The following is an 18637-nucleotide window of genomic DNA, read 5'->3' as shown; positions in this document are numbered from 1 at the left end:
AAAATAAATCACAAGTGAATTAAATGCTTAAATGCAAAATTCAAAATGTTAGGGGTTTCAGTATATCATAAGGATTATATCTTCATCAACTTGGGCTATGGGAAATTTTTTTATAAAGAATTTTTTAAAAGTTTACCCCAAATAAAAGAATAAATTTAAAAATCCAACAAAAAGTAGCACAAAGAGAGTGAAAACATACACCACAAATTAGAAAGATATTAGCGACACACGTAGCTGATACAGGTTGGGTAGCCAGAATCTATAGAGAACTCTTACAAATAAACAATAGCTAATCAACCAAAAAGAAATGTGTGCAAAGGCAGTTTGCAGGCAACACTGGTGGCCTATTATATATAAAATATGTTCAACCAGCTTAGCAACCAGAAAGATGCAAACTAAAACTATATTGTACCATGAGATAATTTTAGCATACTAGACTGGCAAAATTAAAAGTATATTTAATAGTAAGTGTAGTCCTCGATGTGGAACATTTGAACACACTCATGAGCTGTTGGTGGGATCATGTATTTGGCTTAATCACTATGGAAAGCATTTCGTTATGTTATGTAAAGTTAATATGTTGACTTGAAGACTATGGCAAAAATCTTGCACCTAGGTAAGCAGAGACATGTTCAAGAATACAATACTGTTTGTAGCTGCACAAACACCCAGGGAGAAATTAGTGGGCATTAATTCAAGAATAAATAATAAATTCTAGCCAATGAATATAACATTATACTAAATGGTAGTGAAAGTCAATTGTCTAGATTGTATGTGTCAACATAATATCACAGACCTAATGTTGAATGAAAAAATAACATTATAGAAAACATATAAACTGGCTGATTCCTCTTGGATACATTTCAAAGACACACAAAATTAAATACTATGTAATTTACAGATTCTTGTGTAAGTGCTGAAGACTATAATGAAAAGCAAGTGAATGACAAATTTAAACTTCAGGGTTACACCCACCTGGGCATGATGGAGAAACAATGAGGAAACCTTAAAGAGTAACATGGACTGAGAAATTCTCAGCAATGATCTGTCTCTTAAGCTGATTGGTTCAGGCAAGGGTATTCATTTCATTGCTTCTATATATGCATTGCATATCTGTCATAAATATTGTTCGGTATAGTTCAACATTTAATTCTTTAATATAGCTGGGCACAGTGGCTCATGCCTGTAATCTCAGTATTTTGGGAGGCTGAGGCGGGTAGATCACTTGAGGTCAGGAATTTGAGAACAGCCTGGCAAACATGGTGAAAGCCTGTCTCTACTAAAAATACAAAAGTTAGCCAGGTGTGGTGGTGGGAGTCTGTAATCCCAGCTACTCGGGAGGCTGAGACAGGAGAATTGCTTGAACCTAGGAGGTAGAGGCTGCAGTGAGCCAAGATCACACCACTGCACTCCAGCCTGGGAGACAGAGCAAGATTCTGTCTCGAAAAAAAAAGAATTCTTTAATGTAAAGCAGCTGCTATGTGATTTTATAAGTGTGGCAAAAGCTACTATTCATAAATACCAAGTTGTATGATTCTTTACCTGAGATGGAAGGGAGGATGGGAAGAAGCAAATTGACAAGTTAAAAAAGTAAATAAAATGCATGAGTAATTTTACTTAAAAAACTGGCAAAACAGTGGGTCATGAGAAAGAAACTAAAAGCAGGCTGAAACTTACACTACCTGTTTTCACCAGCTAAAACAAAGCCTGCCCTCCTACATTCTATGAAACTGAAAGGATTCTGTCCCACGTGCAGAGCACCTACGAAGGCTATGGAAAGTGATCACGTCACAAGCAGGTTGCTGACGGGCTGAGGAGGCCTTATAGAAAAAGCCACCACCACGATTTCTCTCTGAGCCAACCATGTGCCTCAGACTTCTCTACTGTGTGGCCCTTTCTTTCTTGGGAGCAGGTAAGTCCCAGTTCTGAACTGGCTGAATTCCAGTTTCAAGACTCTCTCCTGTGGCCGCAGAATCAGGCTTGCTCCTGGACTGTTTCTACAGCTGCTCTCTCCTTCCTCCACAGGCTCCTTGGACACTAAGGTCACCCAGAGACCTAGATATGTGGTCACAGCAAAGGAACAGAAAGCAAAGATAGATTGTGTTCCTATAAAAGGACATAGTTATGTTTACTGGTATCGTAAGAAGCTGGAAGAAGAACTCAAATTTTTGGTTTACCTTCAGAATGAAGAAATTATTCAGAAATCAGAAGTGATCAATGAGCGATTTTCAGCCCAATGCCCCAAAAACTCACCCTGTGCCTTGGAGATCCAGTCCACTGAGTCAGGGGATGCAGGACTGTATTTCTGTGCCAGCAGCAAAGCCACAGTGGGAAATGTCAGCCCTTCTTAGAACACAAACTCATTACGGACCCAGCTCGGGAAATAAGTGGTATATCAGGTTGGTAGGAACTATAATATCAGAAATCAAGCTTGAAAGACAATAAATCAGAAGGAAAAACTTGTAAATAACAGCTCTAAGTGAGGAAAAACCAAAGAGGGGGGGTGTTATTTAAAACAGCTGATGGGGGCAAAGCCCTAGGGAAGGACCCAGAAGGCATAAAAAGTTCAGATTCCTCAGTGTGTGGGATATTAGGTAAGATACACTAGGTTACCTTCTCTCTCTTTTTATATGAGCTTTATGGATTTCTGACAATCTCTACTTAAAGAATATGATTCTGTACTTTTCACTTAGTAAATCTGTGAGTTCAGAAATAAGAATGACAAGCAAATCAACTGTGTCTTTCAGGTGTAGACCCTGATCATCTGACACAGCACATTTCCTTGAACTGGAGACAGAGACCCTAAGGGATTTATGAGGGCTTCTTACAGCTCTCCCTGCTGTGGAAGCTTAGTGGGAACCACTAGCAATCCTGCCTCCGGAATAGTACAATCAGAAAATTGTTTTTTGTTGTTCCCCAAAATTATATACATATAAAATTGTACTTTAGGTTCTGGGGTACATGTGCAGATCATGCAGGATTGTTGCATAGGTACATACATGGCAATGTCGTTTGCTCTCTCCATGCCCCCGTCACCTGTATTTGGCATTTCTCCTCGTTATCCCTCCCCAACCTTCCTACCCCCTGCTGTCCCTCCCCTAGTCTACCCCGACAGACCCCGGTGTGTGATGCTCCCCTCCCTGTGTCCATGTGTTCTCATTGTTCAACACCCGCCTATGAGTGAGAACATGCGGTGTTTGATTTTCTGTTCTTCTGTTAGTTTGCTGAGAATGATGGTTTCCAGATTCATCCATGTCCCTACAAAGAACATGAACTCATCACTTTTTATGGCTGCATAGTATTCCATGGTGTATATGTGCCATATATTCCTTGTCCAGTCTATCATTGGACATGCCTACCCTTGGTGGGCATTTAGGTTGGTTCCAGGTCTTTGCTATTGTAAACAGTGCCGCAATGAACATACGTGTGCATGTGTCTTTATAACAGAACGACGTATAATCCTTTGGATATATACCCAGTAATGGGACAATCACAAAAAATTTAAAAGCAACTTTACTGAGATATAAGATATATATGGAGTATTTATGCAATAAACAAATGCAACCGATGCGATAAAACACACCCCCACTTTCAGTGTACACTTCAACAAATTTCAAAACATTTTTATACCCATATAACCATCATGACAATAAAGATACAAAACATTTCCATCATCTCAGAAAGTTTCCCCACATCTCTTTATTGAGATCTTTGTTAATTTCTCTTAGCATTGCTTTGTAGTTTTCATTATACAGATTTTATACATGTTTCCCTAAATTTTATTTTAGTAAGATTATAAATGTACTCAATAAAAATATTTTCTGCCAAATCAAACACCGCATGTTCTCACTCATAGGCGGGTGTTGAACAATGAGAACACATGGACACAGGGAGGGGAGCATCACACACTGGGGTCTGTGCGGGGGAACTAGGGGAGGGACAGAGGGGAGTGGGGAGTGGGGAGTCAGAGAGGGATAACATGGGGAGAAATGCCAGATATAGGTGATGGGGAGGAAGGCAGCAAACATTGCCATGTATGTACCTATGCAACAATCTTGCATGTTCTACCCATGTACCCCAAAACCTAAAATGCAATAAAATATATATTTAAAAAAATATTTTCTGCCAAGATTTCACGTCAGCCTAATTCAATTTCATCTTTACATTTCTCAATTGATATCTCTACCTCAGCATATTACATAAAAACACCTTCTTCAGAAGTTGTGTATAGTTTGGAGCAACCATATGTGAGCTCACAAAGTCAGCCTCATTTACCACGTGAACCAATCAAGTGTTAGTGCCGCTCTGTTTCCAGGTAAAAATATACTCATTCGCACGTATTGGAAGAGCTGTGAAATTTCTGCAAGGTGTGCTTTAAGAAGAGGTATATTTTGTTAATGAAAACATACCTATGAGTTAAGATTATTAAAGGGAACGTCTTGCAGGTAAGCACATGATTTGGAATGAGGGATTTGGGTGAGACAGCCCTGCTGGTCAAGTCTCTGAATTCCATTCTCTTTCTCCCATGGACCGCATTCATCAGTTCTGTAGTTCTACAACACAGAGTGTCCGTAGTAGGAAAGGTTGTTCGTGTGAGAACAGGGAATACTTGGGATTCTGTAGTTTCTGCTCAACTTTGCTGTGGACTTAAATTTGCTCCAAAAATACAATTCACTAACTTAAAAATGGATACAAGTATTCAGATGGAGAATTACCATATTGGAAGCACAAAATGGGAGCATACTGTCAAATCTGTTGCAATATAGTAAGGGTGTTTAATGATAGAAATATTTTCATTATTTACTCCTTTATCTAGGAAATAGGACAGTACTTAACATTGAATGCAAGGATCTTAAATACAGCAGAATTGTCAAAATTCTGTCAATAAGAGTAATGTGTATATTACCATTTCTGGGATCTGAGGTGTCTCAGAATTAGTAACACATAGTATTGTAGAGGTTATTTTAAAACAGTGTGGAGATAATTTTGTGATTCCATTTTAGGAATACTATTTCTGATTACATGGTTTCTTAGCATAAAGCCTCACTCTGTCATGCAAGAGAGTATATACTATCATACTATGTCACTCTAGTTTTCTATTCCAATCATCCTCCTCGGGAATAAAACATACATGATGATGATAATCATGATGATGATGATATGGATAATGATGAATATAATTGATAATGCAGATAATATGTAGAAAGATAGATAGAATTTGTACCATGTTTCCAGGACTAAAATATAATCATGGTAAATATAATGTGGTACCTGTTATAATTGAAGTCTGTAAGCAATCTAACAAAGTAGTTCAAATTTTTTCTCTTGACACCTTGACAAATCTGCGAAGTACACATATAGGCTAAGTACTTTCCAAGAGTACTTTTGAGCTTCCTAAAAAACACTTCCTAACTATGAATTCCAGCATAAAGCATATTGTCTTCTAAGGCAGAAATTTTTAACCTTGGATCCATGGACCTCCAAGAAGTGCACAGATAAAATTCGGGGAATCCATAAATTTGAATGGGAAAATAGATCTTTATTTTAACTAATCTCTAACTGAAATATACATTTCCTTCTATGATATAGTGAGTAAACCATAGCAGCTTTAGTAATATCAGTGACAAAGTCAACAATAGAAATCACAGATATTTGCTTATATGTTGCATAAATGACAGTTGATATAAAAGTCTGATATTTTCATATCACATTACATGCAGTAAATATGCTTTCATCACTATGTTGAAATCATGACAGTTTTCAGATTCACCAGGTTATATTTTATTTAATGAAATGTAAAGGTGTACTTATATTAATATATGAGAATAAAAAAATTTGATATCTGGATTTCAAAATGATTGTTTTTCTATATTCTAGTTTATGCATTAAAGATATTATTCTGAGATGGGATCCTTAGGATTTACCAGTCTGACAAAGAGGTCCATGGTACAAAGTGAAGAACTGCTGTATAAAGAACAAGATCCTCAACTTTGCGGGTATGATTGAGAAGCCTAGACCCATGCATTGGAAGCAACCATGTTGCAAGCATTCTTTCTGAGAGTTTCAGCCACACTGCTGCACCTCTTAGTGATTCTCACTCTAAATCATTACTTCATTCTCATTCTCTCTCTCTCTCTCTCTCTCTCTCTCTCTCCCCCCACCCCGCTCTCTCTTTCCCTTTCTCTCTCTCTCTCTACCTTCTGTTTTTCTTCCAGGAGGGAACACCAACAGCTTCTAAGCCCCACCAGCTTGCAACCAAAGGTTTCATCATGAAAGCCTCTTTTAATTGCAGATAACCTCAGAAATAGAACAACATTCATCTACCAAAACAAATGCATTCATTAAGAAATCATCTAGGATCCTATTTTTATTTACTAAAACTATTGAGAAGAACCTATGTTATGCAATTAATTTACACTCACACATTTCTACTCAGTGTTGGAAAATGATACTTTAGTCAGCAGTACAATCCTATGACTGCAAATGTCTGATTTCACTTGATATAGTATTGACTTCTTAACCTTCTGTGAATTAGAACATCAGGTCCAGAAAGTAGTAACGAATATAGTGTTTCTTATGTACTAATAACTGTTCTAAATGCTGTATGTAATGTTCATCACAGGTTTTGGGGTAGTTACTTATTATCTCAATTTTACAGATAAAATCAAAAAGCTCTGTAACTTTTCCGAGGTTACATAGCTGCTAAATGGCAGAGACATGACTAAAGCCCATGCTGTCTCCCGAGTCCCTGCTCTAATCCACTGTCACTAGGGGAGTGGTGCTTCAGACTCTTTGCTATTCCTAAAATTACAGGAGTAGCCCCACTCCATCTCTACTGTATTAATTATTTATAGTAAATACAGAGGATGTAGATAATCAGTTATTTTTAACAACTAAACATTCAACCTCCTCTTGTGTTTCATTGAGCACAGGTACATGGCATTCTGTGTATGACTCTGACCAGGCAATGAGGGATCAGCTCTTCTGACCATGCAGGCAGTCCCTTGTCCATTTGGAAGGGATATAAAAAGCTTCTATAAGCAGAAGAGGAGGTGCATGTGACTTGATCCCTCTAAGTCTTAGTCTCACCATCTGCAAAATCAGCTGTGACAATCGGTCATCCTGTAGCAATGACGAATTCTTTACATTGAACCCCAGGGGAGGGTCTAGATCTCAGCCCCTTCCCTTGGCCTTTCTCTCTTTCAGAGCCTGTGTCTGTAACTTCAGAGAGATTTCATCCCTGCCATGGGCAGCTGGGTCCTCCGCTATGTGACCCTGTGTCTCCTGGGAGCAGGTGAGCCCAGCACACATCCTGTTGGTCAGTTCCTATCCTAAGCTTGCCAAGCCCCTCCCTGGCCAACACCTGCCTTCTGGACATGATCTCCAGTCTTTATCTCTTTACCCCACAGGACCCTGGGATGCTGACATCTACCAGACACCATTTCAGCTCACTGAGGCTGGATAGGATGTGACCCTGGAGTGGAAACAGAATTTGAGATACAATGCCATGTACTGGTACTGGCAGGACCCAAAACAAAATCTGAGACTAATCTATTACTCAATGGTTGAAGAGGATGCTCAGAGAGGACACCTAACTGAAGGCTACAGTATCTCCTGAGAGCAGAAGGGGCTGTTTCCTCTTATGGTGAAGTTGGCCCACACCAGCCAAAGAGCTTTGTGCTCTGTCCTGGTAGCACAACACAGTGGAAACACAGCCTTTGTCTCTCTGTGCGGAAATGTGTCCTAGCCCTACAGACCCCATCACGTCTTCTAGATTAACTTTTTATTTTTTAATATTTTTTAAATATTTTTCTTGAGATTTTACTATGTCCTGTTACTTTTGCAAACACAAAAGATACAAAACTGAAAAGAAAATTGATCTTTTATCCAAAGAGCTAAGGGTCTAGCAAGAAAGTAATTATAATAGATGGAATATATAATATAATAATACTATAATCAGAAGTCATTTGGAAGCTCAAGGGAGGACATGCCCAATTCTGTCTGACTGAGTCAGAGAAAGCAAAGAGGAAGTCACATCTGAATTTCACCAGATAGACCCGTGGTTCTGAGTAGGGCATTCTAGGCAAAGAGAACAACTTTCGCAAAGGCATATTAAAGAGTGTGACACTTTGGAGAACAGTTTACAAAGAGAAAAAAGATCATCAACTTATATGAATTTAAAGAAATGGAATACATTTTAGGAAGTAGACAGAAAGGAGTTTTTGGAAAAGTTGAGGTTTTGGTTCCATGAATATAATACGTATGAAAATCCTTTGTACACTCTTACTCAAAAGAGAGAGCTGAAGCTTGACTGTCATCAGCAGACAAGCGATTGATACAGTTTTTCAATTTTCATCACATAACTTTGATCCTTTACAAAGGGCACAACTTCAAACAATATGGAATAATGTTAGCAGTAGCAATTCCCATTTGGGATAGCAGAAAGTAATTTGAGATAGCAGAAAGTAGCAATTCCCATTTGGGATAGCAGAAAGTCCATGGAACAAACAGATAAAAACTAGAAGTAGGCAATTGAATAGACAAGATGTGAAATGGAGGTGCCGTAAAGCTGGACTAGACATTGAGATTCTGCAGATTTCAGCATGTAAATAATCGAACTATGGGGACATAAAATTCCACCCAAAATATAGATTTAGATCACAGAGATAAAATGCATGGAAATTAAGACTGTGATATTCTGGTTCCTTTTGGAGATTAAAGAAGGTTGAGAGAGGGGAGTTTTTAGAACATGGGATGTAAAAACAAAAGAGAGAGAGAGTGAGAGTTTTGTTTTGTCTAGTGTTTGATACTTCCTTTTTGCTTTTGAATTATTTTATCAAATCATAAATGTACAACGGCTTCTTAACTCTAAACATGCACTTAAATTTTTTTAAAGGAAAAACGTTTTGTCTTATTACACCATGATCCTGGCTAACAGCTTTTCAAAACTTTGAAAAAATCTTTAAAAAGCATTCACATGTCACCTGTAACTTACAAATTTAACATTATCAAAGAAGGAATGCTTCTACACTCTTATAAAGACCACTAGAAAGAAACAACAATTAAAAAACTAAGAAAATGAGGGAAAGAAAGAAAGGTAAACCAGCCAGAAGAAGCCACACACACTTCTTGGGTAATGGAATAGTCGGTAAAATGTTACATGTTAATTTACTGAATGGAACGGAAGGAACCTTTTCCATTGAAATTCCTTTTAGAAAGACATGAGAGCTAGGTAAGATTATTCCATGAAATCACCAAAGCAGGAAAAGAAAAGCCTCCCTGAGTGAAGTTGCATGAGTCTGCCTACCAATGGCTGGTGCCAGAAGTAGAACTTGAGGTTATGGAGAAGGTGAAAGGTGTGGGAGGGAAAGGGGTTTATACACACATCTTTCCCAACCAGGTATACTCCATGGGACTGAGATATACATAACTCTGATATTTCAGACTTGTACACCCATGTACCAGCAACAGATTTAGAAAATAAACAAAAATGCCAAAGAGACATGACTTAGACATAAATTGAGCAAAAAGGAGTGAAAGTCTTCCATGAAAAATAAATATAAAGCCTTCTTGATAACTATTAACGAAGGCTTAAATACGTGAAAGTATTTCCTATCTTTAGAGGTTGGATAGAGTCAATGTTTTAAATAGTTTTCCCAAATTAACTTATACATTTAATGTAATCCAATAAAAAATCGCAATAGGTTTTCGACAGAACTTGATAAACAAAATCTAAAATTCACATGAAGCTGCAAAGGATAAAAGAATAGCTAAGGCACTCAAGCAAAAGCTCCAAGTGAGAGGACTGAATCTAACAAACATGAAGAATTATTATAAAACCACAATAATAAAAGTGGTGTAATACAGGGCATTGATATATAAATAGATCCAAGGAAAAACATACATGTGCATAAACACAGCGATGGTACTGCAGTAGTCAAAGAATGTATTTTTCAACAAATGGTGATGGGAAAACTGGGTATCTATATAAAGAAAAATAAATGCAATTGAACAAATCTCAATACATAGCCAAAATCAATCCCAGCTATATTAAAAGCATAATTGTAATAAAATCACAAGGCTTCTAGAATACTATGTAATATTAGAGCACATCTTCCTAGTCTTAAAGCAGAGAAAGATTTCATATTTCCTCAATCAGTAGGGAACAGATTGATAAAGATGGCTACATAAAAATTAAGATATTGAATTTATCAAAGTTAATTATGTAAGAGTGACAAGATTGACTATATAGTGACATATCATTAAATATCTGTATCTATATTATATACATTACATTTATACCAAGTTCATATCCCTATCTATATTTGTATATTCAGAAAAGCTAGTATATATATTTTTTAAACCTACAAACTAATTTTTCTACAGCTCAATGAGAAAAAGGTAACTGTCAATAGAAAAAGTGAGTGAAAGCCATAAGCACCTAGCAAAATCTCAGTGGTCACTAATCATGTAAATGTTGCCAAATTTCATAATCAGAGAAATAGAAATTGAGTCCAATGAAATATATACCCACAAGAATGGCTACAATGACAAAAATAGTAGTCTACTAACTTTTGGCAAGGCAAAGTGTCAACAAGAACTTTCTGAATCACTGGCTAGAGTGTATATTGGTAGCTCCACATTGGAAAACAATTTGGTATTATCTAGTAAAGTTCAAGATGTGTGTACCCACTATCCATCAATTTCACCCTTGAGAAAGCCTTTTCTAGAGAAACTCTTCTATGACAATCAGGACAAGAATATTTTCTGTAATACATCTGAAATAATAACAATGTATAAAATATCCAAATGTAACAACAGAAGAATAAATAAATTATGGTATATTATTATAAAGAATTTAGAGAGCGGTAAAAATTCATGAACTAAAACTAAACACACAAACATGACTGAATTGTAAAACTTTGAATGAAAACTTACATTGCAGAAGAAAGGAACAGTGTTGTCTTGTTTGTGTAGTTTGAAAGCATGTAAAACTAAAGACTATTTTGTTTCCTTATGTACCTATGTGTTAAAGTATAAAAGAGAAGCAAATAAATATAAAGACAAATACCTCAATAGAGTTAGAGAACAGGAGCATGTGATCTGGGAAAAGAAATAAGAGCTTTCAAATATTCTGGTAATATTTTGTTTCCTACATCGTTTTTTCTAAGTGATCTTTTTGTTAGTATGTTATCAAGTTATTCTATCTATATATTCAAAGTCAGTTTTGTAATATGGAGAAAACAACCTCACTGAATAAGTAAATAAGCAAGGAAAAGTCTATGGCAAGATGTACATTAAGTTGTTAACATGACTGACGTGAAATGAGGATGAGATGGAGGAAAAAAAATCACCAAAAATGCACTATTTAAAATAAATAGTTACAGAGAGAAAAAGCATAAAGGGATGTCATCTAAAAGAAACACTAGTAAATGAACAAGCTAATAGACGCCAGAACGTGTTAGCAGGTGAAGTATTTTTCAAAGCAGTGGCTAGTTTCAGAATCATAAAAATAGCAATTACTACAGAGATCTGTATTATACTAAAAGATAATTAGATAATTAATGGTCAGAAGGAATGTCCAGTCTTGAGTTAGTAACTGATGTTCAAATTAATGGCAAGGGACCCTTTAGAAACAATTTTAATTTTATATTTTGGCTTTGCATAAAAGCCAAATAGTAGATAAGATGAAAATGCATTGATGAGAACTGATGATGATCATTAACTGAAAAAAATCCTAATCAAACAGAATTTCAGGAATATTTTTATAATAAAAAATGTTTCTATATATCTACACATTTATATATGGGGGAGAGAAGGATCTAAAAAGACTGTCATTAAGATGTTAACAGTGATAATCACTTTCTGGCAGTGTGTCATATTTTTATTTTGCGATTTCATTTTCTAACTTTCTAAAACATCAGTGCATAAGTTATATTAGCAAAAATAGATATAAAATCTTTTAAATGAATACAGAATAACTTAGTTATATTTATTGAGTTAGGATAAAAGCTTTTTTCCCGATACCGTGAAGTGTTTTTGTTCAGGAACAAGAAGCAGTAGCATGATGATTATGAGTCTGTGGAGGGATCACGTCACAAGAAGATGCAGAGGGGGAATGAAAAAGCCTCATCCCTTTGCGACGTCAATGCGATGATGGGCACCAGGCTCCTCGGCTGTGCAGCCCTGTGTCTCCTGGCAGCAGGTCAGCTCTGAGCACCAAAGAAAAATTCTTGTCCTGGGCTTGGGCTTGCCAACCCCCATATCCAAGCTTTGTTTGTTTATTGGTTGGTTGGTTTTTGTTTTTGTTTTGTTAAGCTCTTTCCTGGACTCTGTCTACAGCTTCTGTTTCTTTCTCTTACAGGCTCTTTTCATGCCAAAGTCATACAGACTCCAGGATATTTGGTCAAAAGAAAAGGACAGAAAACAGAGATGGATTGTACTCCCGAAAAAGGACATACTTTTGTTTATTGGTATCAACAGAACCAGAATAAAGAGTTGATGTTTTTGATTTCCTTTCAGAATGAACAAATTCTTGAAGAAACAGAGATGTACAAGAAGCGATTCTTATCTCAATGCCCCAGGAACTCACCCTGCAGCCTGGCAATCCTGTCCTCAGACCCGGGAGACAGGGCCCTGTATCTCTGTGCCAGCAGTCAATCCACAGCGCTGAAATGTCAGTTCCTCTCAGCACGCAAACTTGTCATAGACCCAGCTCAGGAAGCAGGTGATGTATTAGGTTGCAACGGAGTAACAGAAAATAACTGGAGCCAGCTTAAGCCACAGTGGAATTCAACAAAAGGATCAAGGGTGTTTAGCAGAAGTCAAGAAGTGATGGGCAGACAATTCTGAAAAGGTACCAGTAGGGTGGGGTTCTAGAATGGCTATCTCTCCAGCTCTGATTTTTCTTCAGTTTTGGCTGCTACATGCTTTTCTCTCCCTGCACACCATCTCTTTGTGGTGAGAATGAGATGGTCACTAAAGGTTATAAATTCAGTTGCCATAATTTCCCTACACTAACAAACACCATCCTGGCTCTTTCTAAGCCTGAGTTCAAAATACCAGGAGAAAAAAACAGATGGGTCATAATTCAGCCATGAACCTTCTCATAGAGCACTCAACGGTAGGTGTGTATGTATGTATTTAAAAATCACATAAATGTCACTTTTCCACTCAGCTCAAGCAAGTGAAATGCTGTTTTTCTGTATGTACATTCTGTCTGTTGCTTCTATATGATAGATAGTACTATACTCATTCTTCAGAAATACATACGTAGTTTTTCTCCCATTTCCTGCCAGAAAAATCTTTGTCCTGGGCTTGCCAACCCCCAGATCCAAGCTTGCTTTATTTATTTATTTATTTATTTATTTATTTATTTATTTATTTATTTAAGGTCTTTCCTAGACTCTGTCTACAGTTTCTGTTTCTTTCTCTTACAGGCTCTTTTCATGCCAAAGTCACACAGAGTCCAGGATATTTGGTCAAATGAAAAATTTGAAAATTCTTGTACAAACACCTTCATAGACTTGTATAATTGCTTTCTAGGATTATATACCCAGAGTGAGTCATGATTGCCGAGATACGGAATAGTATGCATATTTTATGTATCTAAATACTATCACAGGGTTCTTCAGAATCACTGTATAAATCTGCAACCCCACATAAAAGTGAATAAGGTTACCTCCTACATCCTATTATTTCCTTTAATGATTATCCAGTAATCTAGATTGTTCTCAGTCTAGCAATGTAAAGAGATTCCAACCTCTTCCCCCCACATACAGCCAGTGTTAACCATAAAGATACAGGTGACAATTTTTTTTAAGTAAATACAACCAATAATTTGGCAACAATCTAGAAAGCTAAATAATCTTCTCTTCCTCCTTTTCCTTCCCTTGTATTTTCCTAATTGCTAATGAGTTTGAGCACATCTTCACATGATAGTGGTCCTGGATTTCTGTTCTCAAAATGGCCTACCCATATCCTCTGGCAAATTCTCTATTGAGAGTTCTGTATTTTCCTCGACAATTTGTAGGAGGTCCTAAGATATACAACATATTAGTCTCCTTTTTAAAATTTTAGGCACTGGAAATACCACCACCCAAAATGGTACCACCCCTGTCCCAGACTTCAAAGAATCAGTCGATGTGGGAGGAAGCAGGTGGTCTCTTACCTTAGCAGGTGGATGGTATTATCTCCATTATGTGAATGAGACCTCTGTCTTTCACTTTCACTCTCCTGAGTGCCCAACATGCTGTCTCCTCCGTTATTACTCATGTCTTTAAACAGCATAGAAAAATTACCTGCCATGGCTGTCCCTAAACTCTATCACCCATCGACAACCCTTTTCATCCAGAACTGCTGAAAAAATGCTTCACTCCATTTAGCTGTGCTTTTTTACTATCTGGGGTAAACGTGATTCAAATTACTTTTTATTGCTCTTTTCTAAGTGGATTATGCTGCCTGGTTATAGCCAAGGACAGAAAAACTTCACACATCTTTTCTGAAGACTTAATACTTGCCCACATATTATCTCCTTCAGGGCCAAGTTCCCTACTGCAAACACCAGTGTCCTTAAGCTCTTGATATGACAGCTGATTCATTTTGACTCCACAGATGCTTGCAGAGCTACTCCCATTCACTGATACATAAAAGCATTGAGAAACTTTCAGCTACACTACATGGAATTTTGGTCTCTGGGAAAAGCGAGAAGAGTGAAAAGAACCATAAAAAATGTGTTTCAAATAATGTGCACAAGGATGACAAAATATAGATTACTTTCATGAAAAATATTAGAACATTTATATTCTTTTTGGGAGTGATGTATCATTGGGTACATTAAAACAAATTCCTGAAGAATTTTGGGAAAAAATTAATTTAGGAAAACAAATTTTAAATGATATCCTGAAAACCATCAGGGTTTACCATAAAGGTAACAATCTAAAAAAAATCAAACAAACAATTTAATAATGAATGATAAAATATAAATACAGAAAATTCATACGAATATGGAATGAAGTATTAGTGAAAAATGTGTTTGAGAACACTTACAAATGAATTTTGTTGCCTAATTTGATTAAGAGTCTAGTCAAAGTGTTACTCTTTTAAACTACTTATAATAGTGTTGTTTGACAATATGGAACAAAAACTTTAAAATGCTTATTTTTGAGAATTTGGCTTTAAATAAAAATAGATAGTTGTTACTGTAGTTGTCCTATTGCCTTGTCACTATAAAACTTAATAAAAATTATAAGACAACTATTTTGAGGCATCAGACAACAGGCAATATAGGGTTGCCATCACTGGGAAAGAGGAAACCTAGATGGGGAATTTCACTATTGTCCTAAGACTCTGCCTTGGTATGATTTCTGGGCTGCAGCACAAGGATATGAAGCCTAAGCAAAGGGCAGTGGTCTTTTCAGAATAGGGAGGGAGAAATTGAGTTCAGAGCTGTAAACATGGCTGCTGGTGGTAGGGATAAGCTACTGCAGAGAAGGAAGCTATGTAGAATAAGACCTCTAAATATTATATGAGGACCCCTTAAGTCTTTGGTCAAAAACTAAGCAGCAAATGCATAGGAAAAGCCTCCATATGACCTGGCAGAGGGCAGTTGCTGGGTAGCTGTGAGAGGAATGGAGATTCTGACAGTCACACTGGTAGGGGAGACATGAATCCTGACTGGGCAGAGCAGAGAGGACTTGCTGAAACCCCTGGGAATGCAGCTGGCACCACAGAAGGGTCATGTCTCAAGAGAATGACTACCAAAGTCCTAGAGTAAACCACTCCAGAACTGCCCTAACAAAGCTCAGCAAGTCTCAAAAGGATCTTGCTGATCTGCCAATCACTGCCTTTTGAAGAAAAATATCTCAGCGAGATATGTATCTCTAGAGTGTCAAAAATGTAGCATCCACAATTTCAATCTTGAAATGAAAAAAAATTAGGCATGGGAAAAACTAGGAAATGTCACATGGGGAAAAAATAAACAATAAAAAGCAACCCTGAAATAACACAGATATTGGAAATTTCAGATGAGAATATTTAAGCATCTATTACTATAAATATGTTCAAGAATTTGGAGGAAAATATGGCCATGATTTAATCAATTGATGAAATTGATTAACCCACAGCAATCGAGACAAAAAGGGGAAAGATACAAATTACCATATCAATGATGAGGAAAGTATATGTCTATAGATACAAAAGACACTAAAATAGTGATAGAATATTATAAGTATATGCAATATATTCTTCAACTTAGATGAAATGAAATTATTTGAATAACACTACCAAAATGATTAAAAATGAAATAAGAAATATAAAGAACTTCATATGAAGGAAGTTAATTTTTTATCAAAAACCATCTCTCAAGGGAAACTCCAGACCCATATTTCTTTCTTGATGAATTCTATTAAAAAATTTAAGGAAAAAAGACTATCCATTTTATATAAGCTTTTTCAGAAAATAGAAGAGGAAGAAACACTTCACAACACTTTTATAATCTCAGCAAAACCCTAATGCCAAAATCTGTCAAACGCATTACAGAACAGTAACTTTTATGACCACAAATGAAAGAAAACTTTTCACAATATATTAACAGATTAAATCCAAATATGTCTCAGTAAAATACTGGCAAACTGAATCCAGCAGCACATCAAAAAGCTTATCCACTACAATCAAGTTGGCTTCACTTCAATCAAGATGCAAGGCTGGTTCAACATACGCAAATCAATAAGCATAATTCAACACATAAATAGTTGTAAAGACAAAAAGCCCATGATTATCTCAATAGATGCAGAAAAGGCCTTCAATAAAATTCAACATCATGTTAAAATCTCTCAAAAAACTAGGTGTTGAGGAACATAGCTCAAAATAATAAGAGCTATTTATGACAAACCCAGAGCCAATATCATACTGAATGGGCAAAAGCTGGAAGCATTCCCCTTGAAAATGAGCACAAGACAAGGATGCTTTCTCTTACCACTCCTATTCAACATAGCATTGGAAGTTCTGGCTAGACCAATCAGGCAAGAGGAAGAAATAAAGTGTATTCAAATAGGAAGAGAGGAAGTCAAATTGTCTTTGTTTGCAGATGACATGATTCTATATCTAGAAAACCCCGTTGTCCCAGCCCAAAAGCTTCTTAAGCTAATAAGCAACTTCAGCCAAGTCTCAGGATACAAAATCAATGTGCAGAAGTCACAAGTATTTCTATACACCAACAAAAAGCAAGCAGAGAGCAAAATCATGAATGAACTCCCATTCACAATTGCTACAAAGCAAATAAAATACCTAGGAATACAGCTAACAAGGGAAGTGAAAGACCTCTTCAAGGATAACTACAAACCACTGTTCAAGGAAACCAGAGAGGACACAAACAAATGGAAAAATATTTCATCCTCATGTATAGGAACAATCAATATTGTGAAAATGGCCATACTGCACATAGTAATTTACAGAATCAATGCTATTCCCATTAAACTACTATTGACATTCTTCACAGAATTAGGAAAAACTATTTTAAAATTCATATGGAACCAAAAAAGAGACCAAATAGCCAAGACAATCATAAGCAAAAAGAACAAAGCTGGAGGTATCAAGCTACCAAACTTTCAAACTATACTATAAGGCTACAATAGCCAGAACAGCATAGTACTGGTACAAAAACAGACATATAGACCAATGGAACAGAGTAGAGAACTCAAATAGTTCATACATCTACAACCATCTGATCTTTGACAAACCTGAAAAAATAAGCAATGGGGAAGGATTCCCTATTTAATAAGTGGTGCTGGGAGAACTGGCTATCCATTTGCAGAAAATTGAAACTGGACCCCTTCCTCACACTTTATAGGAAAACTAAATCAAGATGGATTAAAGACTTATATGTAAAACCCAAAACTATAAAAACCCTAGGATAAAATCTAGGCAATACCTTTCAGGATATAGGCATAGGCATAGATTCATGATGAAATCATTAAAAGCAATTACAACAAAAGCAAAAATTGATAAATGGGATCTAATTAAACTAAAGAGCTTCTGCACAGCAAAATAAATTATCATCCTAGTGAACAGGAAACCTACAGAGTGGGAGAAAATTTTGCTGTCTATCCATCCAACAAAGGTCTAATATCCAGAATCCACAAGAAATTCAAACAAATTTACAAGAAAAAAACAAACAACCTGATTAAAACATGGGCAAAGGACATGAACAGACACTTCTCAAAAGAAGACATTCATGCAGCCAACAAACATACCAAAAGAAAAACCCAACATCAGTGATCATTAGAGAAATGCAAATCAAAACCACAATGAGATATCATCTCATACCAGTCAGAACAGTCATTATGAAAAAGTCACAAAACAATGAATGTTGGCAAGGTTGTGGAGAAATAGGAATGCTTTTACACTGTTGGTTAGAACCTAAATTAGTCCAACCATTGTGGAAGACAGTGTAGTGCTTCCTCAAAGACCTAGAACCAGAAATACTATTTGACCCAGCAATCCCATTAATGGATATACGCCGAAAGGAATCTAAATCATTCTATTACAAAGATACATGCATGTATATGTTCATTGCAGCACTATTCATAATAGTAAAGACATGGAACCAACCCAAATATCCATCAATGATAGACTGAAT

At 36.5% G+C, this 18637-nt stretch overlaps 1 gene segment (V, D, J or C); it reads left to right on the top strand.

The window, feature by feature from the left end:
* The first annotated feature begins 1568 nt into the window (after nt 1–1568).
* LOC105713689 (probable non-functional T cell receptor beta variable 23-1) lies at nt 1569–2380 on the top strand. The segment is given in 2 exon segments: nt 1569–1912; nt 2026–2380. Coding segments are annotated over 2 exon segments (375 nt in total).
* The last annotated feature ends 16257 nt before the right edge of the window (nt 2381–18637 follow it).

The sequence above is a fragment of the Aotus nancymaae genome, unplaced genomic scaffold, assembly GCF_030222135.1.
Source record: "Aotus nancymaae isolate 86718 unplaced genomic scaffold, 86718_ANA_hifiasm-v0.15.2.pri h1tg000002l, whole genome shotgun sequence".
NCBI classification, from domain to species: Eukaryota; Metazoa; Chordata; class Mammalia; order Primates; family Aotidae; genus Aotus; species Aotus nancymaae.
This window is presented reverse-complemented; position numbering and strand designations above follow the sequence as displayed.